The sequence below is a fragment of the Gobio gobio genome, assembly GCF_949357685.1.
Source record: "Gobio gobio genome assembly, chromosome: 23".
Classification (NCBI taxonomy): domain Eukaryota; kingdom Metazoa; phylum Chordata; class Actinopteri; order Cypriniformes; family Gobionidae; genus Gobio; species Gobio gobio.
In genome coordinates, this window is record NC_137119.1 from 38,198,527 (window position 1) to 38,223,425 (window position 24,899).

Here is a 24,899-nt window from a genome sequence, read left to right on the forward strand (position 1 = left end):
GAAACTGTTATCTGATATTACACTAGTATTTAAGTAATGTATTCTGATCCATCTATCTATCTATCTATCTATCTATCTATCTATCTATCTATCTATCTATCTATCTATCTATCTATCTATCTATCTATCTATCTATCTATCTATCCATCCATCCATCCATCCATCCATCCATCGAAACTGTAATCTCTGATATTACACTATAAGTAATGTATTCTGATCAATCTATCTTCCATCCATCCATCATTTGAAACTGTAAATAAATAATGTATTCTGATCTAACTTCAGTGAGAGTAAATGAAATGAACTTAGGTCCAGATTCATACGACAGTTCACATTGTGAGCATGTTGACTTCAGTAATCAATAATTGTGGGAAAGGTGAAAGATACGAATCAAACAGTGGGGTAAAGCCTGTTCTGTGCCGGACCACAGGTATTCCTGCTGTGAAATAGGTCAGTTGAACAGCTTATGTAAGTCAAGGGGAAGGGGGGTCGAGGGGCTGGTGGTCTTTTCCCACTTCTGAATCCTGGAAAATCCTTAAAGGCATAGTTCACCCAATAATGAAAATTCTGTCATCATTTTCTCAACCTAACATGGTTCCAAACCTGTATGAATTTCTTTCTCGTGCTGAACACAAAAGAAGATATTTTGAAGAATACGGGTAACCAAACAGTTGATGGTCCCCATTGACTTCCATAGTATTTTTTTCATACTATGGAAGTCAATGGGGTCCATCAACTGTTTGGTTACCCATATTTTTTTACATTTTTTTTTAAATGTGTGTATCTTTTTATATGTTGTACAAGCAACTGACATTAATACTTTAACATTATATGAAATTTCCTTGGCCATGGCTCTATTATCTCTTATTATCTAAGAGATAATAGAGAAATTAAATCTTCAATGAAAGAATGAGAAACACTTAGGCTAAGTAAATAAGATAATATATGAACTAAATTGACCACATACTTATAGTAGAGGTTGTGTATGACGTAGAGGAAATGATTTTGCTTGATAGTAACTAAAATGTTTATTTTATACTCCCCGCTCCGAGTCCGCACCCATGCTCAAACGGTAAGCCATGTCACTGTTGCCGGACTGTCCCTAATCTTTGATTGACAGCCGTGACGTCCAATCACAGCGAAGTTTCTCGCGCGTTACGCGCCATTCTATCCGTTCATTTGCCAGTGGGCGCGTCAAATTGTTCTACGGAGACGTCATCGTCTCCTGACCAATCGCGGCTCACTTCCGAGCCGCTTGTTTCCCGCCCTCTCCGCTGTATCTTTTACATTCTTTCGCACTTAGTATCAAAGCTACTTTGTATCCAGTTACGCTTCATACCAGTGAGCCATCAGCGTCTATATTGGGGTTATTGCGATATCATCAGTACATATTTTTTTTTATGTTTATGTTCCTCAAAAGCAGAAGGGAGGAAAGGAGCCCGTCACTTTGTTCCCGTGATCAGTAACATCAGTAAACAGCAGGTAGGGATGATGCTTTCTGCCAGGATAATGCACATCGGAGGCATTATGGTCTGTAGTGTGGCGGAGACGATGGATGGTTGAGATGTGTGGGGTGTTTGTGCTGATTTCAGGTTTTTATAGCTGGTGTGCTAACTAACCCTCATCCGTTATTGGCCTTGGTCATAATTACTGTGCATTCCCTTCCCAACGCTGTTTAATGACAGCAGACTCTCCCGGTTCAGCTGCACGCTGTCATTTCCATCCCATAAACCTCCTCACCCGCTGACCGAGCGTCTAACTGGAGTTTATAATAGATGAGTGTTTGCTTTCTGCCTCTGTTTGATTAACCCGCTAGGTTTTTTTATTCTATTTTTTAGATTACTATGGTTAGTTACTGATTAACTGCTTCTCTTATGCAATAAACCTGTTTTATAATTCAGAGAGTTGGTGTCTTGTGGGAGGATTACATTGTCATTTAATTGATCAGCCCCTGATGAAGTCTGGCACCTGTTCATCGCGGTCTTCATCGTTTATTTTTGACTCATTTGTATATTATTTAGTTTCCTTATTCCAAAAAGATCAAACTCCGGTGTTTTGGTACAACACATGTGAAATAATTCAGGACGTTATTTTTAATTGGGTTAAAGTTCATTCAATTCATCTCTGTGCAGTGTCCTCTTCTGGTCGCTTGTGGCAGTGCAGTTGAAAACGCCTCATTTGCATGTTTTCTGCAGTGTACTCCAAACACCGCCCCATGCGATGACGTGGATTGTGTATTTGCATACTTAAATAGTTTTTTTTTTTCAACCAGTTCTTTGATTTAAGCTTATTTTTATCCTGATTTTGATTAAATTTATGTACACACAAAAATATTTTTAAAATAGAAATTTCTTAAACTAGCCTGGTTGTTGGGAAAAATAAACATTGGAGCATATTTTATTACAAAAAATAATAATATCTGAATTTATAGGGGAAAAACTTTTAATGAAATTTCCTTCAGGTCACACGGCTCAGAAATAAAATAACAAAATGCATTTATATTGTAATATGTAATATGTGTTCCTTTTATCACCTTTCTGTGTTAATTACTTCTATTATTTATATATTGGTCTAGTATTATTGTAGGGGTGTCACAATATATCGCAATACAAAAAATGCATGTATCGTGGATATTGACAATCTGTATAGTTCACCCAAAATAAGAAGTTTTAGTGTCAATGCTACATTAAACTACTATATATAATGCAATGGGGGAATATTTGTGGGTCCTGATAATGCCAAATGTCTTATGTTACCAGTAAAAAAGTGGCCTGAATTATTTTAAATGTATCTAGTTAGTGACAGAGTGCAAACATATCCGTCTAAAATAATTCTGCATTTTCAGTTTCAGAATCATGAGTATTTTTATTCTGGTGTCACCATTGTCCTGTGCTTTAGGTTTGCAACACCAGGTCCAAAACTATTCATTTCCACCCCCAATGTAATACCAAATTTAGCATTTTAATAAAAATGTTTCTTGGAATATCACAATAATAATGTATCGAATCGTGACATGAGGGTATCGTTACACCCCTATATTATAGTATTTATTCATATTTTAACACTAAACAATGCTTATTTTTCATTTGTATAAATGAATTATATATATGCATGGGCAAATGTATAGGCATGTAAGTGATTTGAATAATGCTTAGACAGTGTAAAGCCTGTGTAAGTCACTGTGCATAGTCATACATATGAAGATTTAATGGCGCACACAGTGAATCTTGATGAATACTGTAACAGTGTTTTGGTTGAGCAACAGACTGGTAGTCACGAGGGAACCCTTTGCTCTTGGTTGCCATAACAACACTGTTGCCATAGATACATCTTGTCTGGATGTAGATGTGGGAGTGATTTTATTTATTTATACATTTGATTTATATATAAAGTGTAAGTGTCTTGTCTGTCTGAAAGAGAAATGGAAAGAATGCGAGTTTTAAAGGAAGTTTCCCTTCGTTACACAGACTGGAAACTCGTGTGTTTCATGAGCATAAACCGAACCCTTAAGTGAAACGTCTGTATCAGCACTCGCTACTCTTGCCTTAATGGATCATAACTCGAATGTCAAACTTGTTGATTCGTAATGGATGTTGATCGAGTATAAGTGAGATAACGGAATGGATACGTGGTGCCGCCACGTCGAGAGCTCAATCATGCACTCGCATGCATAAAGTAAAGTAGCTTTGCTGCAGTGAAATTTGAGCTGCCGTTTTAAAAGCCTCTGTCTTTGTCTCACACTCTCTTCAGAAATGGCAGAAGCCCATCAGGCCGTGGCGTTTCAGTTCACTATTACTCCAGAGGGGATTGACCTGCAGCTGTCCCATCAGGCCCTGAGACAGGTCTATCTGTCAGGCCTCCGCTCCTGGAAGAAACGCGTCACACGGCTGAAGGTAAACGTTGCATCTCTCTATAGGTGATGCATTTTATGTGATGAAGCTGCGATGTATATTATGAGAAAATGAAAGTGTTTTTTGATCTTGAATGCATGTAAACCTATTGTAGTAGGTTAAAATAATATTAGGAATCTTTAAAATTGCATAATTAGGGCACTTTAATAGTACTTTCCCTTTAAATATTGCTTTTGTTTTGTTGATTTGAAAACAAATGTTTATTGTTAATTTATTCACAAAAGAACAATAAAATGCACAATTAAATAAAAAAGCAATTAGCTCGTTTTCATTTTATTTAGTCTTCTACTAAATCTGGTTTATTTTTGTGCATGTTTAACATCGCATTCCCCAGCTGGATTTCGTAGTGTGTCTTGTGTTCATTCTGGCTGTCTTTCCTCATGTTTGTTGTGTTTGTTCATTGCTTCTCTCGTACAGAACAGCGTGATCACTGGCGTGTATCCCGCTAGCCCGTCCTCATGGCTGTTTGTTGTCATTGCGATCCTGGCCACCATGTACACGCGCTCGGACCCTTCCATGGGCCTCATCGCTAAAATCCAAGAACATCTGCCTGTCAGGTAAAAGAGGTCACATTGTTGACTCACAGAAACAAATGAATTATCTGCAGTGTGAACTCAAAGATAAACATGAAACATTTGTCATCCTCTTATGTAACGCACTTTGCAAGCTTTTTCCAAGAATATGGGTTCCCACCCATGAAAACATGAGCATGCCTGAAGTGGGTGTGTACTGTACCTTCACACACCTTGAGTTGTTTTCAGAGAAAAGCAAAAGAGTTAGTTTACACGGATGCTACTTTGTGGCCCTCATGAATGTGTAACAATGACTTTAACATTGAATAGCTGGTGCCAACTTTATGCAATTATTATTCAAACTAAACACATTAACAAAATGTCTGTCATTTTAATCCAGTCTTATGTTTTCTTTACTTTTTTCAAGGACCCCTGTGTTTCCAAGTTTTTTAGCATTTCTGAAAACATATTTGGGAATAGTATTTAAATGTTATTATTTAATACACTACCGTCCAAAAAAAAAGGAATGAACAATTTAATTCAACAAGAATGCATTATATTGATCTAAAGTGACAGTAAAGACATTAATAATGTTACAAAATATTGATATTTTAAATGCTGTTGTTTTGCACTTTCTACTCATCAAAGAGTCCTGAAAAAATGTATAACATTTCCCACAAAAATATTAAGCAAAGTTTTCAACATTGATAATAACAATACATTTCTTGAGCAGCAAATCATCATATTAGAATGATTTCTGAAGGATCATGTGACACTGAAGACTGGAGTAATGATGCTGAAAATTCAGCTTTGATCACAGGAATAAATAAAAATTAAATAAAAATTGTACAATATTCTTAATATTGAAAGTTTGATCAAATAAATGCAGCCTTGATGAGCAGGAAAGACATTCAAAAACATCTAATTTGAATGGTAGTGTATGTTTTTAAAGATTTTAGTAAATATAAGTTATTTAAAATATTTGAAGTTGTGTCCTCAGGTTATGCATCAACCCTATCATATTTTCTCTTTTTAAGGTAATTATTTATTTCATGTTTCAAAAAATGCTTATTTCTTAAGTAGTGGATAATCTTGGATGTCAGCCATGGCTGTTACGGAGTGTTTAAGTGTTAAATAAGTAATAATTGAAAAGTTCCTTAACATTTAAACACATTTATTATTTATTTATTTATAAATATCAATATCTTTCTACCAAGGAGTCCTGGTCAAGATGGGCAGCAGAAGAAAGAAAATTCACATAAAAATACAAAGAAGAATATGAAAACCACACAGTAAACTAAGTAAACCAAAGACTAAATAATGGTCTGATAGGATATCTACAATCCTTAAAAAATGACATGCATTCACCTTATCAAACTGTGCCTGTTTCATAGAGTCCCAAAAACTAAACAAGTACTGAAGGACTGCATACAGTAGTGTAATATTGTCTGTCTTTGTCTGCAGTGATTCGCTGAGCATTCAGTGTCGGACGGTGGTTTCTGCCGTGTTGTTCAGCACGCTGCTCTGGTTCTCCCTGATCTTCACCATGAGGCTTTGTCTGAAGCAGTTACTGTCCTATCACGGCTGGATGTTTGAACAGCACGGGAAGGTGTCCAACACCACCAAAATCTGGGCGGTGAGTACAGTCATGCTATCAGACACACCTAACCTACAACCACCCGACCTGCAACTGTAAATAAAGGTGTCCTGTGACCCCAGTATCACCAAACAGAATAGCAAAAATAGTGGCTTCTAGAACACACATCCCATCTGCCATAGGTTGGAAAACAGATAGTCCTGCCCCAAATCAGTCAACACAATTTTATTTGTATAGCACTTTTCACATTATACACTGTTCCAAAGCAGCTTAACAGAACATCATGATATCAATGTTTATAATATCTTCATGTCTTGTACACTGAAAAAAATTATAAATGGAACACTTTTGTTTTTGCCCGCATTTTTCATGAGCTTAACTCATTTTACAGTGGCCTTTTATTGTGGCCAGCCTAAGGCACACCTGTGCAATAATCGTGCCGTCTAATCAGCATCTTTAAATGCCACACCTTTGAGGTGGATTATCTCGGCAAAGGAGAAGTGCTCACTGACACAGATTTAGATAGATTTGTGAACAATATTTGAGAGAAATGGGCCTTTTGTGTAGATAGCAAAAGTCTTGAGTCCAGAAAAATGGGGGCAAAAACAAAAGTGTTGCATTTATAATTTTGTTCAGTGTATTTAGCAGAATAACAGTTGAGATATGCTATAGTATATATCGCCCTGTACATGAGTATAATGTGTGTATGTGGATAAAGTTGGACAGGTATCTTACTTTATACAAAAATATGAATGACAATATATTACATTTAGCAATTAAATAAATCAGTCAAGATTTTCAATATAGTGTTTATAGCTTGACGTGAGTGTACTGTGTATATGTGGAGGGAGTTGGATATATAGATAGATAGATAGATAGATAGATAGATAGATAGATAGATAGATAGATAGATAGATAGATAGATAGATAGATAGATAGATAGATAGATAGATAGATAGATAGATAGATAGATAGATAGATAGATAGATAGATAGATAGATAGATAGATAGATACATCTTTATATAGAGAGATGTGCGATAATACAGTTTAGGTTTGTGACAATAAACAATCACACACCTGAGATTTGCTATAAAGTAGATGTTGCTTTATGTGTGTCTGGCTTTGAGTGAATCAACTAGTGTTACTGACTAATCTATTATATTTTATATTTAGAATCAGTTTTTATTTTTATATTATACATTTTCATTTTAGTTGAGTTGTAGTCATTTTGTTGTGCGTTTTTTTTTATTACTTTTTATTTTAGTTTTAGTTGTTTTAGTTTATTGTTAAACTAAATCATAATGAACAATTTTGTCTTGGCAACTAGCTGAAATAAAATAAGTTAATTTTTTTTATATATTTTATTTCAGTTAACGTTTATTTTAATTCAAGTAATGAAAATAGTTTTTTTAATGGTTTTAGTTTTACTTAAAGGATTAGTTCACTTCAAAATGAAAATGTCCTGATAATTTACTCACCCCCATCTCATCCAAGATGTTCATGTGGAAAAGAAATTAAGTTTTTTGAGGAAAACATTCCAGGATTTTTCTCCCTATCATAGACTTCCATGGAAACCAAGATGTTGAAGGTCCAAATCAATGCAGTCTCAAAGGAAGGGCTTCAGAGACTCTGCACGATCCCAGACGAGGAATAGGGTCTTATCTAGCAAAACCATCTGTCATTTTCTAAAAATATAAAAAATAACCTAAATTGCTCATCTTGCGCTGCTCTGTGCACGCCACAGATTACGTAATCACATTGGAAAGGTCACGCTAGATGTAGGCGGAAGTTCAAAAAGTATATACATTATTTTTTTTTTTTTTTGAAAATGACAGATGGTTTTGCTAGATAAGACCCTATTCCTCGTCTGGGATCGTGCAGAGTTCTCTGAAGCCCTTCCTTTGAGACTGCATTGATTTGGACCTTCAACATTTTGGTTGCCATTGAAGTCTATGATGTGGAGGAAAATCCTGGAATGTTTTCCTCAAAAAACTAAATTTCTTTTCCACTGAAGAAAGAAAAACATGAACATCTTGGATGAGATGGGGGGTGAGTAAAATATCAGGAAATTTTCATTTTAAAGTGAACTAATCCTTTAACTGTAACAACCCTGGAATCAACCTACAAATATTTGATTTATGCATAGTATAAATATTGCATATAAAACTGCATAGGAGACAGTATTTTAAAATCACAAGTACAAACGCTTTACCTTTTAAATGTGCTTGTTTTCAGGCCATGGTCCGGATCTTCTCAGGCAGGCAGCCTCTGTTGTACAGCTACCAGGGCTCTCTGCCCAACCTACCTGTTCCAGCAGTCAAGGACACCGTTAATAGGGTGAGATCATCATTATGTCATCAGCAACAGCAAAATGCATCACTAAATACACTTTATATGGCAAAAATGATGATTTATTTGATCTGCTCTAGTACCTGGAGTCTGCACGTCCGCTGATGAGCGATACAGAATACGAGAGGATCACGACTCTGGCCAAGGAGTTCGAGAGCAGTCTGGGGAACCGCCTGCAGTGGTACCTCAAACTGAAAGCCATGTGGGCCTCCAACTATGTGAGAACAACCAGCAAAACATCCACGTGAACTTCAGACTGTACCTGTCAGTCTTAAAATGCAACCCTAAAAAATGCTGTTTGAAACCGGTTTTACTTCCTCGGTCTGACATATTTCAGTGCGAAACTGAAAATGTAGGACGAAATTGAATTGTAGTTATCGGGAATTGATTGGATCTTAAAAAGCGGGCATCACACACCAAATAATTTGATTTGATTTGTGACATTAAGTTGTTCAGAGTAGAAACAACTTCATTTTTGTTATGTTTTGATGAAAGATGAAAACACAAATGTATTTTCTATTTAGAATGAATTAGTGTTTTAATAAGCAGAGACGAGGGGTTCAGTTTAATTTTAAAAATTAAGTTTAAAAAAAATCATCTTGTGCTAGTGGGATTGTGCCGTAGAATTCCCTGACCTGTTTTACTTTGAGATTGAATTAGAGTTGGGCGGTTAGCTTAAAATTTACATCTCAATATTTGTCCAAATATAGAAGATATTCAAAATATGTATCGTTATTTCTGCATTCGCTCTTGAAAAATGTTGGGTACGTTTACATCATTTTGAAACACGTGCACTTTGAAACTCGTTTTGAAAACCCAAAAGTAAATGAATGACCAAAACGCATTATGGCCTGGTTTCACAGACAGGGCTTAGATTAAGCCAGGATTAGGCCTTAGTTCAATTTGGACCTTTAAGTAGCTTTTATAAACATTATGTTCTGAGATGCGCACTTATAACTCCACATGAGCATTGGCTGGTCCAGCCTGAAAAAATCAATTTTTGTCATGATTTGAGTGTTTAGAAACAAAATGAATGAGACAGTTGTTGTCCCATTTCATTGCTGATTTCAAATATGAAGTGTATTATCGCGATATACACAATATTCCCTAATTTTGTATTGTCAGACTCAGCAAAGATATCGCAATAATGTCAATAATATTTGGTGTATCGCCCAGCCCTATACACTGAATTATTTTTTCTTGTGTCTCCATCTTTAAGGTCAGCGATTGGTGGGAGGAGTATATCTACCTGAGGGGGCGTGGCCCAATCATGGTCAATAGCAACTACTATGGAATGGTACGGCTCACAGTGAAAACACTTGCATAAACTAGCAGGAAGTTGTAGTGGTAAAGTGATTTTTATTTTTGAGCCCTTCACTTTAATTCTCAGGACTTCCTGTACGTGACACCTACACCGATTCAAGCAGCGAGAGCAGGAAACACGCTGCATGCATGCCTCTTGTACCGCAGGAAACTCAACAGAGAGGAAATCAAGCCTGTGAGTCCACATTGCAGCACTGACAGATGGTATTAGGTGGAGGGTGAAATCTCTTGTCGCCCCGAGTGATGACAGCGATTGATCGCTGAGCTGTTTTTAGCTGTGTATTGAACTTTGTTAGGCTATGTATGGGTAATAGAGGCTGTGTGTGTGACTAGGGTAGAGCCACAATCCTTGTGGTTGACTGTGTACATTTTTTCCATACTTAAAGAGAACATATAACAGAAAAACAGTTGTGCTTTTGAAAGTTCTGTGTACCAATGTACACTGCAAAACTTCTTAATTAGTTCACCCTGCTCATTTATAGCAGCTAAACTCCACTCCAATTTAGATACAGCATTAAGCAGAAGAGCGTATAACCACCCACATTTCTATTTTAACATACTGCATTAGCAACTTTAGGTGAAAGAGCAACTATGCCAGTATGCAGAGATTAGATAATCATAACAAGTTATTTACATATATTTACAGTAGCAGTAAAAACATTATTAAAGGGATACTCCACTAATTATAATAATAATTGCCCACCCTCTTATTGACAATTTCTCAAGTTAACTTGACTAACATTATAACTCTGTCTTTTAGGGTCGTGTTCCAGGTTTAAATATTCCATTGTGTGCCGCTCAGTGTGAGAGGATTTTCAACACCACACGCATTCCAGGAGAAGAGACGGGTAACGTTAAAGGATTTTAATGTTTTTGAAAGAAGTCTCTTCTGCTCACCAAGGCTGCATTTATTTGATCAAAAATATAGCAAAAACTAGGGATGCACCGAAATGAAAATTCTTGGCCGAAACCGAAAACCGAAAAAGAGGAAACCAAGGCCGAAAACCGAAACACCGAAATAAATTATGCCAATTATTAGTACCATTGCATTTATGGCTATGACTGTTTACTAACTTTACTAAAATCAAGGCATTGTAATTGCATAAATTAATATTAAAGTTTCAAAGAATAAATCAATTACAAATTATGCCAATATTTATTTAGCACATTGCAACAATGCACAGTATAAAATAAAATTCAAACTAAAATGTTTAACTTGACCCCACTCATTTGTGCATTAAATAATAATGTACAGGCCTACAGAAAGGTTTTAAAATTAAAAGTTCTCTCATAAAAACAAAGTACATTTAGGTCTAGTGCATTTAAAATTTTTCTCTGTAGGACTACTACAAGAAAGTGCATTCTGAACAAGTGAAACTGCTTAAAGATAAAACAATTTTCTCTGTAGGCCTTTAACATAATAGTGTATCAAAGCAAAGACTGCCATAGCCCATATGTTAACTGTAGAATAGGGGTGTAGCGACACACAAAACTGACGGTTCAGGACAACAGTTTTACAAAATGACTTTTTATTTATTTTTATTGGTTTACTGAAAAAAAAAAGTATCTGTCCTTAAATGAATTAAATTATAACTAAAAGTGTATTGAAGATATTGCTGTAAACTATATGGGGAGCCCTTACTTGCACATTAATATTAAAGGTTAACAACAGAGCCCAAACTATTAGCCTAAATTCAGTTGCTATTTATTTTTAGGTCTAATAATCAACACTCAAATAACATAGTACGCAAACATGTAAACTTCACATAAGGCAGTTTTTGCAATAACTAATAATCTAATAATAAAATAGTTTTTTCTCCAATTCGTTGTTGAAATATAATCATTTATACACAGTGTCTGTCATTTTCATGATAGGTTTATTTAAACATACAGGAGATAATCAAGATCTCATTAACAGGTTAAGTAGAATATAATGAATATAACGGCTAATATAGGTCATATATTTAGTGAAAGAGTTGATTTACTCTAGTGAATAAAATTCTGTGGACACTGAATGACTGCCTGAGGTAAATGTGATGCTAAAGTTACATGACATTGTTTAGGCTAGTTTACAAGCAGTTATATTGACGTCTTTTCGCTGCTGAAACACTGACTGAGCGATTACACCACATATGATACGTGACAGTGAGTGATAATGTATCCTCAACATACCTTAGATGTTCATTCATGTTTATTCTTAAGGAAGAGATGATCGATCGCGCTCACAGATATTCGCGTTCACGCGCGCGCGCCGCGGCTTGAACTGTGATGTGATCAGTGATGCCACATTAAAGAGCGTCAAAACGCCATTTATCGTTTGAATTTCGTGATACATGTGGATCGATTTTTGTGTGGGAACTCACAGTGAAGTCTGGTCATCTTCTCATCGAGAACATGAGCTCTGGCTGTCAGTGCTTGTACATGGAGCTGACGTGGGTGTTTCTCAAATATACTGCTTCAGACAAGCACGTGCAGGTCGCGGTTTCTGTTTGCGTCATCACAACATTTCGGCCGTGTTGTTTCGGTGATAAAAGTCTTTCGGCCGAAAACCGAAAATGCACTTTTGGGCCATTTTCGGCCGAAAATTTTCGGTGGCCGAATATTCGGTGCATCCCTAGCAAAAACAGTAATATTGTGAAATATTATTGCAATTTAAAATGACTGTTTTCTATGTGAAGATATTTTAAAATGTAATTTATTCCTGTGATCAAAGCTGAATTTTCAGCATCATTACTCCAGTCTTCAGTGTCACATGATCTTTCAGAAATCATTCAGATATGATGATTTACTGCTCAAGAAACTTGAAAATATATAATGAATGGGAATGGGAATGGGAAGAACAGCATTTGAAGCATGAAATTAAAAAATATGAATGTGTTTGTATAATTATGAATGCATTCACTATTACTTTTGATCAATTTAATACACCTTTGCTGAATAAAAGTATTTTAAAAACTTTCACAGACCACCAGAATTTTAATTCTAAAGTCATTAACTTATTGAAATAGAGAGACTGATTCTGTTTCTGCTGCTCTTCAATAACCTCTTACTGTGCGTTCACACCGCCGCCGGCGAGAGCGTCAAACTTCGCTCTGGCCGCTCTGACGTAGATCGAATGCTTGGTCTTTTTTTGAAACGGCATTTAAAGGGGCTGCAAAGCAAACATTCATGTTGATCGGCATTTGTGCTGACTGACCACAAGTAGGGTATAACTGTATAATATAACCTCATGAAATAATTTAAATGTGAAAGTTAAAAAAAGCAGATCGATGGAAAGAACTTAACAATTATAGTTACATGTTTGCTAACGAAAAATAAACCAATTAAAAGCCATTTGTGTGGTGTATAAATAATGTTGCGCAACTTCTTATCAAACCCGCCGCACCAGCAGTGATCAACCTCTCCTCTATTTTGCTTGGGAACTAATGTGGTCGGAACCAAAGTTTACAGCACTGCGTTCTCTAGAATCATCTCAAGCGGAGCACTGCTACATTCCCATTGGTTGCCGCCGGCTGCCGCCGAAGCGCGTCATAGCTCATTACCATAAAGTTGACCTGATTTCAAATCTTCTCGACGTCCAAATCGTCCAAGACGCGCCGCGCCGCTCTCGCCGGAGCTCGCCGCCGGGCTCCCATTGAGAATGAATGACTTCCGGCCACTTTGACGCTCTCGCCGGCGGCGGTGTGAACGCACAGTTAGAGCTGTCTCTTCAAATAGTTCATTTTTCAACCTTTCCTCTATTTCCCCATATTCTCTATGATGTTTGACATTAGTCTGTTTCCTGGAAAGGTCACAAGTACAAACACATTTTACTAAATAAACTTTTACTCACACACACACGCACGCACAACCTGTACTGGCCTGGTTTGTTTTGTACACACTGACTGACTGATAACACAAACACACTCCGATTTGTCCTCTTCAGCGTCATCAGCGTCTGATAATTTTTTGCCACCATTTTCAGATGCTTCAAAAGCTCATAATGCACAAAGCATGAGTGAGACTTTGCTTGAAATGTTTTTCTGTGTGCATTTAGATTCTCTGACCCACTGGCAGGACAGTGAGTATGTTGCGGTCTTCCACCGAGGCCGTTATTTCCGGCTGTGGCTGTATCATGCTGGCCGTATGCTGTCTCCCAGAGAGATAGAGCACCAGGTTCAGCGTATCCTTGATGACCCGTCACCTCCCGCGCCCGGAGAGGCCAAACTGGCAGCCCTGACGGCAGGGGACAGGTACTGCTACACACACAAACACACACACTGACGCACTATAAAGGGTTCAATTGACACAAAACAAACATGCACGTGCTCAGATTTCTGTTTGTAAATAAATGTAAAAAGCTACATTTTAATGAAAGTAGGCCAAAGCACAGTGAATGTATATTAAACGATTGGTTAGAAATGTGATTTTTTTTTTAATTTTTTACTTTTTTTAATTTAAAATTTTTACATTTTTAGCAAATTTTATTTTAGTATAAGTGTGATATCTTTTTATATATATATATATATATTTTGAATTCGATTTTATTTGTGTATTTGCTGTTTATTTTCATTCTAAAGTTTTATTAAGTTTGTTGTGTTTTTTTATAATGTTTTAATTATAGTTTTTAATACAATTTATTTCCATTTTAGTTCTTTAAGTACCTAAAGTTAAATGAAAAGGATACATTTTGCTTTGGCAACTTGAAATAAATAAATAAACGTATTTTATTTCATTTCAAGCAACACTTTTTTTATGTTTTTAGTTCACTATAATAATCCAGATTTTAGTTTTTTTTTATGCACTTATATTTTTAAGAATTTTTCCGTCTCACTGATATAAAAATGTCACATTATACAATGGATGTTTATTTAAATGTAAACCATCCCTTGATTCTTTTTTCTTTTTAAGGCTTTTCTATGAATGTTTCAATGTTTTACACTTTCTTTCCCAGAATCCCTTGGGCCCAGGCCAGGAAGGAGTTCTTCAGCTCAGGGGTGAATAAAAGATCTCTGGACTGCATTGAGAAAGCGGCGTTCTTCGTTGCCCTGGACGACGATGAGCAAGGCATGATGGGAGATGATCCTGCTGGCAATTTGGATCGGTACGCCAAGTCCCTGCTGCACGGCAAGTGCTACGACAGGTGAGGCATTCATCCATCCAAAACTGTCCGTCAGTTACGCTACAAATACACTAAACGCTAAACTTATGGACAACACTAAAAGTATTTGAATATATTTGCTCTTTTGCTGCCAATCGTGTATAAATAGTGCATGTCTTTTATTAATAAAATGTTTTGCTCTTTTTGTCTTAAGGTGGTTTGATAAGTCGTTCACTGTGGTGGTGTATAAAAACGGAAAGAACGGACTCAACGCTGAACACTCCTGGGCGGATGCACCTATAATGGCTCATGTGTGGGAGGTGAGAGAGAGAATGAGTGAAAAAGAAACCGTTTAGACAACGAATAAATGAATAAGTAAGAGATCAGATAAACTAAATAGTGTTTACTAAGAATGAGTTGATATGGTTTATAGAAAGATTTCTTGTCTTAGGGAGCAATAGGTTGCTTAACTAAAAACATAAATAATAATAATAGGGACAATAACATTCTAGTAGATATTTATTTACATCTAATGGCTGCTAAAATTCTACACATTTTGTGAGTAAATAAGAAATAAAACACAAATTCAAATAAATCTTTTTAGATGCTGCAAGTTAATTTAGGTTTCAGTGTAGATTAGGAAAAATGCATATTTCGAGATTCTTTCTGACTGTCAGTGATGATGTCATTGTAATATTTGCATATGGAGTTATATAGAGTGCATATTTGACATGCTGATCTGTGGTTTGGTCTGCATTTTTTTTAAAGAAATCATTGACTCGAGAATTTAAATTTATCCTCCTGTTGTTTCAAACATGAATGTGAAATATAGCTGCAAGCAGCAATACCGGGGCCAAGCGCAAACAAGGAATAGTGAAGACAATTTTAAGCCGACGGCCAAAAGGGCCGATATGGTAAAATTGGACATCAGACGACTCGAATCTAAGGAGACCACTTGTATGATTTTTGGACAAACAGTTCATAAGTTCTAAGCAAAAATAGCAATATTTCGTATCTCCGGACCAGTAGGTGGCGCTGTGCCAAAACGTTGCATGTTTCCTCAGGTCATGCTCGTGAGGACATATTCCAAGTTTGGTTTGAATACGATAAAGCGTTGCAGAGATATAGCCTTAAGTGTATTTTCGCAACCGCTACGTAAAATTTGTTAGCGCGTTCATCAAAAACGATTTGACGATTAAACTTGAATTCCATTACTTTTTGTCAACATGGTCTGAAGATGATCTGGCAAAATTTTTGGAGCAACGGCCTAGGACGAGTTCGCAAAAGGAGGTTTTTCAGAAAATTCAAATTAGCGGGAAAATTTGTTTCCAGCTCTTATGGTTCAAAAGTTATTAGCATAAACATGAGTGAAACTTTGGACAGGTGGTAGCGCTAGAGGGATTGAGTTAAAGACTCCAAATTTGGTTTGGTTGCTATTGGTACTGACTGCTATCAGTGCACCAAATTTCACAACTTTCCCGCGAGCGGTTCTATGGGCTGCCATAGACTCCAATGGCGGAATAATAATAATAGTAAGAAATCTAACGATTTCAATAAGTGCCTCCGCACCTTAGGTGCTTGGCCCCTAAAAATAAAGAGAATTATTCCTTTAAACTTACTTTATTCCTTATGTAATTTTTGCAAGCGTTTTTTATTTTTCTTCCAGTAAATGCAAATCTATTTGTTATTAATACAATGTCAGCTGTTTTCAAATACAATTGTCTCTTTCTCTCTCAGTATGTGATGAATAAAAGTTGCTTTTCTTGCATATTTTTACATAATGATCTTCTTTTTGAATTGGTCTTTGCATTCTTGCCATTTAAAAAAAAAAGAAATAATTAACTCAAAAATTAAAATTCACCCTCATGTCGTTTCAAACAAGAATGTGACCAAATAGAGCAAATTATTCCTTAGTTTGAACGTATCAGTACTTAATTTTTGCAAGCATTATTTCTTCTTCCAGTAAATGCAAATCTGTTTTTTTTTATTGTCATGTTAGCAGTTTTTGTGTGTGTTATTAATACTGTTAGCTGTTTTCTAATACCATTGTCTCTCTCTCTCTCTCTCTCAGTACGTGATGACTACTGATTGTTTCCAGTTGGGTTATAATGAAGAAGGTCACTGTAAAGGAGACGTCGCATCCTCCCTGCCTCAACCAACTAGACTAACTTGGGACATACCTGCTCCGGTACAAACACACCGCCACACCCTCTCATGTTACAGTCATGCATAACATGCATGTTACGGATACAGTGACAGTGAATAATTGATCTTCCTCCTGTGTGTGTTTTCAGTGTCAGGAGCGTGTGCAACAGTCTCTCGCTGTGGCGCAGGCCCTCGCCGACGACATCGACTTCCATGTGTTCCCAATACAAGAGTTTGGCAAGGGCGCCATCAAAAAGTGTAAAATCAGTCCAGATGCCTTCATTCAGATTGCGCTACAGTTGGCCTATTATCGGGTAAGACACAAAACCCAGCGTCGTGTGCTGAAGTCAGTTCTCAAGTTCACACTAGCAGAGGAGCCACAGGTGTCAAGAATCACATTAACAATGAATATGTTCCATTAACACAAACACATAGTGGCACAATACGATGGTTTTCATTTCAACACTAAATCTATTGGTTTAATTATTTAAAACAAACTTTTTTGTGAAATGTTTTGATCGGTTTTATACATATTTTATCTAATGCAGTGACATTCAAGTATTTTTAAGTGTGACTTGCTGTATATAAATTATATTATATACACTAATAAAGTATAAATATTTCACAAATCTCCTTGTCTATCTTAAAGTGCCCCTATTATGCTATTTCAAAGGATCTTGCAATATATTTACCTGCATACAAGGTCAAAAAACACTTACATTTGCTCATAATAGACATTGCAGCATCAGTTGTTTTCTCACTGTGTCTAAAATACTTTGATAAAGTATTCGGTCTCTCTACACCCCACCTTTCTGAGAGCCTGATTGGTCAAATGGTTCTGTTGTGATTGGTTATAGCGCGTGTCAGAAACAAAACGGCCATTACCATTTCTGAATTTCAGCTCCGGAGGCCTCCTTGTTTGTTGTTTGAGGGCGGATCAAAGTAGACGTTGTTCGCGGGCAGCCAATCAAGGACATAGGCGGGCATTATGCAAATGTATTACAAATCTACATTAGGGTCTCCCAGGAACTAAGACTCGTTTCAGGCAGTTCAGAACTACATTAATCATGCACTTTGATCTTTGCAGACGTTTTATATTCACAAACGGCCATATCACACACTACATGAAAGATAATATCTGAAAAAGCATAATAGGGGCACTTTAAGTAACTTTAATGAACACTGAAATTGCTTTGTACATGTACAACTATGTAGGAAATGTTATGACCAGGAACAGGTTGCATTGATGCAACTACCAAGGTAGTTATCTTGACATATTACTCTACATTTATGATTTATATTAATTTATTTTAAAATATATTATATTATATACTTATTTAGTGTGTATATATCATGTTCACTGAAATTGTTTAAGAAACATTAAACAATTGATGTAACTATCAAGGTGTAAATAATGACATTGTTCCTTTCTCGTTCCTTCCCCAAATCCAGAATCGAGGTACGTTCTCTCTGACCTATGAAGCGTCTATGACCCGTTTATTCCGCGAGGGCCGCACTGAGACGGTGCGCTCCTGCACCAGTGAGAGCTGCGCTTTCGTCAAAGCACTGGAGGGTGGAGAGGTAATAAACATATACACGAACATGTAAACATATTTATGAAGAACAGTACACACACTAAACGATGTGCGTAAAAGGATTATTAGGAACACCTGTTCAATTTCTCATTAATGCAATTATCTAATCAACCAATCACATGGCAGTTGCTTCAATGCATTTAGGGGTGTGGTCCTGGTCAAGACAATCTCCTGAACTCCAAACTGAATGTCAGAATGGGAAAGAAAGATGATTTAAGCAATTTTGAGCGTGGCATGATTGTTGGTGCCAGACGGGCCAGTCTGAGTATTTCACAATCTGCTCAGTTACTGGGATTTTCACGCACAACCATTACTAGGGTTTACAAAGAATGGTGTAAAAAGGGAAAAACATCCAGTATGCGGCAGTCCTGTGGGCGAAAATGCCTTGTTGATGCTAGAGGTCAGAGGAGAATGGGCCGACTGATTCAAGCTGATAGAAGAGCAACTTTGACGGAAATAAGTAATCTCTTCTCTTGAGCACTTAACCTCTTAAACAAAACAAAAAAACTTTCCTTTCCTCTTTCCCTCCCTACTCTAGCCTGTGCTACACTGAGAAATGTACACGGACTAAGTATTTCAGGCACTTGTTGCGCTCACTTGACTCTTCACGACCAATCGCTTATTGTACCCCCAAGTTGTAAGTCGCTTTGGATAAAAGCGTCTGCTAAATGCATAAATGTAAATGTAAATAACCACTCGTTACAACTGAGGTATGCAGCAAAGAATTTGTGAAGCCACAACACGCACAACCTTGAGGCGGATGGGCTACAACAGCAGAAGACCCCACCGGGTACCACTCATCTCCACTACAAATAGGAAAAAGAGGCTACAATTTGCACGAGCTCACCAAAATTGGACAGTTGAAGACTGGAAAAAAGTTTCCTAGTCTGATGAGTCTCGATTTCTGTTGAGACATTCAGATGGTAGAGTCAGAATTTGGCGTAAACAGAATGAGAACATGGATCCATCATGCCTTGTTACCACTGTGCAGGCTGGTGGTGGTGGTGTAATGGTGTGGGGGATGTTTTCTTGGCACACTTTAGGCCCCTTAGTGCCAATTGGGCATCGTTTAAATGCCACGGCCTACCTGAGCATTGTTTCTGACCATGTCCATCACTTTATGACCACCATGTACTCATCCTCTGATGGCTACTTCCAGCAGGATAATGCACCATGTCACAAAGCTCCAATCATTTCAAATTGGTTTCTTGAACATGACAATGAGTTCACTGTACTAAAATGGCCCCCACAGTCACCAGATCTCAACCCAATAGAGCATCTTTGGGATGTGGTGGAACGGGAGCTTCGTGCCCTGGATGTGCATCCCACAAATCTCCATCAACTGCAAGATGCTCTCCTATCAATATGGGCCAACATTTCTAAAGAATGCTTTCAGCACCTTGTTGAATCAATACCACGTAGAATTAAGGCAGTTCTGAAGGCGAAAGGGGGTCAAACACAGTATTAGTATGGTGTTCCTAATAATCCTTTAGGTGAGTGTATATTTGTAGTGAGAGATCGTAGTTTTTGTAGTTTGTAATTACAAAAACGTACTCTCTCTCTTTGTCTCTGTAGAGCAAGGAGGTGTGCCGACGTCTCTTCCGCACAGCATCTGAGAAACACCAGCATCTGTACAGGATGGCAATGACGGGAGGAGGAATTGACCGACACCTGTTCTGCCTCTACATTGTGTCCAAATACCTGGGAGAGGAGTCACCCTTTCTCAAAGAGGTGTGTGTGACTGTGGGAATGTCCCTGCAGTAATTGTTTGTCCTTGTTATATCTGCTTATCAAGGCGGTTGAAACTAATTTTGTTTCCTTGTAAATGCCATTAATTGTTTTTTTAAGAATTTAAAAAACAAAGCTCATTTTAGGACTTTTTTTTTATTGTGTCATTACATTCATGATGATTCTCATTATCATAGTGCGAACAAACTTTACACTTTTCATTTGTTAACATTAGTTAACTTCACAGTGATAAATACTTCCAAATCATTTATTAATCTTAGTTTTCAACATTTACTAATACATTATTAAAATCAGAAGTTAATATTGTTTAATGGACCTAATATGAATTATCACTGATCTATTGTTAACAAAGTTTAATACATACTGTAACAAATGTGTTGCTCATCGTTAGTACATTTTAGGTACCGCATTAACTAATGTTAACTAATAGGACCTTATTGTAAAGTGTTACCAAAAAACCAAAAAAGATTAAAAAGGTATTATTTAAATTGTGAAGTATTAATACATCATGGTAACATGTACAGCCTTTAATTTATGATGATTTAATAAATGTTATTTAACACGGTTAAATAACGTGACTGACTATTGAGGATAATGAGAATTACCAAAAAATTAATAATAGTAATTATTTATATATATTTTGTTTAAATATACATTTATGTATTTTATATGTATTCATTTTATTTATTTATTTTTCATTTATTTTATATTTATTTATTACTTGTATTTATTTATTTCTTATTTTTTTATTTTTTTATTTATTTTTTTTATTTTTTATTTTTTATTTTATAATTTTTTTTATTTTATATATATATATTTTTTTTAAATTAATTATTTAATTTTAAATTTTTTCCGTGAACTGAACTATCTTTTAATTTTTGAATTTGGGGTGAGATGTGACCTGGACATGTTTGTGAGATTCACCAATCTAACTATTTATATTTTTTTAAATATAATATTATATTATAAAATATATAGTACTTTCATTGTTTTGAATAATATTATTATTTAAAAAATATTTGTATTATTATATGATTATTTCATTTGTGTGTGTGTGTGTGTTTTCTCCAGGTACTTTCAGAAACGTGGCGTCTGTCCACCAGTCAGACTCCACTGCAGCAGGTGGAGCTGTTTGATTTCGTTAACCACCCAGACTACACCACCTGCGGTGGAGGATTTGGCCCGGTCAGAAATATTCATGCATATTCACTTTTAACCATCAACATTCTCTTTTTTTTTTTTTTTACTTTATTGCGTGTGCATTTTTCTAAATGTTCGTCTGTGTGCTCTTGACAGGTTGCAGATGATGGTTATGGCGTGTCTTACATCATCATCGGAGAAAATATGATCAACTTCCATATTTCCAGCAAACACTCCTGCCCTCAGACTGTTAGTACACTAATATATGCTTCCTTTACCAATTTCCTGAAACCAAAGCAAAAGAAACAAATTGAGACTAGAAAACAATTTGACAAAATGGCTGTTTCCACCCATCTATTTTAATGCACATTTTATCACATTAAAAAAAAAACTAGATGGAAACGGCAAGATGCACAAATTCTAAAAAATGTATGCGCTCAATTGAGGTGCATACACTTTTTCATCTGATTAGAAGACATTCCAAAAAACTATGATGGAAACACATTTACCAAATAAATCTCTCGATGTGCAACAAAACTAACGTGGCTTTACCTCAACAGAGGATGTGATTGGATAACTGACTAATTTCATCGCACAGCATCTCAAATGTTAGTTTGGTTGTTCTCAAATGCCTGAGCCAAAGTCTGTCATCAGAATAATTTGGTATAATCCCCTTCCAGAAGCGTCTCTCATGATTGCGTTCTCAAACACCAGCATCCGAACGCAAGACAACATGACAGCATTTACTGCATTTCACCTGTACGTTCTGAGATGCAAGTCTTTTATGATGTAGGAAAAAAGAGACACAGTGGCTTCCCCGATTAGCCTGGTCCTACCAGACTCTCGTACATTTCATTTGTACAGAGAGTCTGGCCACTCTCCATTGACAAGCGTTTACTTCCTTGAAGGCGGGAACTCTGCTGAAGTTTAAAACTATTGGATCTGCCCAGAGCCACTCTGGATCTGCCATAACCAATCGCTAACGTTTGGTCGTGACGTATGTCATATCGTTCTCAGCCACTCCCTCTGTTCGCTGATTGGACCAGTTATAATTTGACCGGAGAAAACCAGAGAATATACCGCAATCCCATACGGAGTACTGAAGGAAAATTCAAATTGAGCAGAAGTACGTAGGAGGGTGGAGCCAGGCTATTCCCCAATTGCAGTAACTTCCATTTTTATTAGTTATGTTTTGCCAATTTCTCAGGAAGTGACGCTTTTGTTCTCTTGAACACATGGGATGGAAACGGTTCTTTATTCGCAAATCTTTTATGCGATATTCTAGCCTGACGTTGTCATACTCAATTCTAGTCAGAATATGAGTCTGATACTGCTTCGTTGGGCTGTGATTATGGGGTGTGTTTCAACCGAACCAGGAAAGACCTCAATTGGATAGACCTACAACCAATCAGAGCAACGGAGCGACGCATAACGTTAGTTGTCAAATGTCAACAGAACTCAACTGCACTGTGTTGCCAAGTCCGCGGGTTGAAGCGACCCCAATTATGTGATATACAGAACCAGGAATGCTAATTTTAGCAGGCAGCCCTACCAAAAAAACACATATTTTACTCCCCAATTGCCGGAAAGCTATTGGGCTTGTTTTGAGTAGCAATTGGGCGGGGTTTGTTGTGAAAACTTGGCAACCCTGTCTGCAGGCACGCTGGAAGAAGAAGAAGAAGATGAGTGTAAACGATCTTTACTGTTGTAAAATGAATTGAAGGATACACAGAGTGCTTACCAACACCATCATCATTTCTGAGAGAAATAATAAAGGTGAAGGCATATACGAACAAGTTCTCCGTTTAGTAAAAGAGTTCAACCCAAGCGCTCTTTGGTGAGGTGGATGATTACGTTACTGTTGATCATCTGTCCATCATTGTATAAAACCCGCCCTGACAATTTGATTGGTCCGAACAGCTTTGGTTCGAGCATAGTTGCTCCACAACGGATCAAGTCCAGACCGAACTGCTCGACCTCAAATGTTGTGGGCGGGGCTAAGTTCGGCTGGCATCCAGACTAGCGATATTCTAATTTTGCATATAAGTTACATTTGCAACTTTGAATGGAAACATAGATAATATCATGCTAAAGTTGGTAGGACAAAAACTCAGATTAACATACCAAATAACGTTCATGGCTTTCTTTATGGTGCTAAGCCTGATTATGACAGTCCCATGTAATGCTAATTTGGATGTAATTTTCTTGCATGTTTACAGGATTCTCACAAGTTTGGAGCTTATATCAAGAAGGCCTTGGTGGATCTCCTGGAGTTGATGTCACCGGAGAAGCCCGACTCATCCAAAGCGGAGCAGAACCACTCGAAGAAGCCTCAGAACAAAAAAGACCTGTAGAGGTAGAACAGATTGCCCATGACGGTCTAAAGAAGACATGAGGCCACGTAGAACTAGGAAATAGCGTGTGTGAGTGTGTGCGTGTTCGTTTGAATGTACGTTTGTTATTGCCAACAAATATGCATTCATACATTCCATGCTTGTTGTGATCGATGCCATGAAGCCATGAATAACATAATAATGTAAAAATGGTGGAAGCTGCTTCTTCAGAAATCGTATTAGTACTAAATAAAATGTATGAAAGAGGACTAAAAGCGAAAGGTAGAGTGGTAGCGGAAAACCTTCGTGTTTTCCCAGTAGAGCGGTTTCCAACATTTAGATTTAAATGAGGTCCTCGCTTTTAATTGTAATGAAGAATCCAAAATGATTAGTGTACATTATCACCAGATGATGGGAATCTAATGGTTAATGATCTGACCAGTTAGTGTTATGGTTGTAGGTTCATAACAAGTAAAGGATGACGTATATAATGACAGGTCACCTCTGTACCGTCTGATGAAGGCACTACAGTAAATCACATCTAGACAGAAACTCTCCGTCTGAACAGGTTATATGAAGGTGTAAGACTTGAGCGTGGGCTAAAATCCAGTGACGTTTTACTTGATATTTACGATTTCAGTGACTAATGACTCAGAATATTACACGTGACTGCATTTTTAATATGATTGTCCGGATACATTGATATGTTGATCTCACTATTAAGTCTATTAATTTTAACTGTTTTTTTATTTAAAAGTACTGTTGTTTTTTTCTACACACGGTCAGTTTATGATTAAACAATAACTTAATAAATATTCACAATGTATTAAGCAAGTTTGAGAATGTCTAATAGGTATAAAAAAGCGATGCCAGAGGAGAAAACATTTACGCCACAACATATTTCTGTTAATATCTCAGGTGTTTCGAACGCACAATTAAACTTAAATGATTAATCACGGCCAGTTAATTATGTTTACTTCTACCTAAAGAGACTTCTCCTTAAAGGGATAGTTCACCCAAAAATGAAAATTGTCATCATTTACTCACCCTCATGTCCAAACCTATAAGACTTTCGTTCATTTTCAGAACACAAATAAAGATATTTTAATTGAAATCTGAGAGATTTCTGTCCCTCCATTGACGCTGTACACAATATGCTTTAAA

The 24,899-nt window shown here is 36.7% G+C and overlaps 1 protein-coding gene across 1 annotated transcript; it reads left to right on the plus strand.

The window, feature by feature from the left end:
• Positions 1-1,242: 1,242 nt before the first annotated feature.
• LOC307119761 (carnitine O-palmitoyltransferase 1, liver isoform) lies at positions 1,243-24,567 on the plus strand. Its single transcript, XM_079806274.1, has 19 exons — positions 1,243-1,482; positions 3,751-3,893; positions 4,329-4,468; positions 5,888-6,059; positions 8,257-8,358; positions 8,451-8,588; positions 9,590-9,667; positions 9,761-9,868; positions 10,454-10,541; positions 13,730-13,925; positions 14,627-14,815; positions 14,988-15,093; positions 16,845-16,961; positions 17,068-17,232; positions 18,371-18,499; positions 20,089-20,244; positions 21,334-21,447; positions 21,559-21,651; positions 23,622-24,567. The coding sequence occupies exons 2-19, from the start codon at positions 3,753-3,755 to the stop codon at positions 23,754-23,756; spliced, it is 2,367 nt and encodes a 788-aa protein (XP_079662400.1). The 5' UTR covers positions 1,243-1,482; positions 3,751-3,752; the 3' UTR covers positions 23,757-24,567.
• The last annotated feature ends 332 nt before the right edge of the window (positions 24,568-24,899 follow it).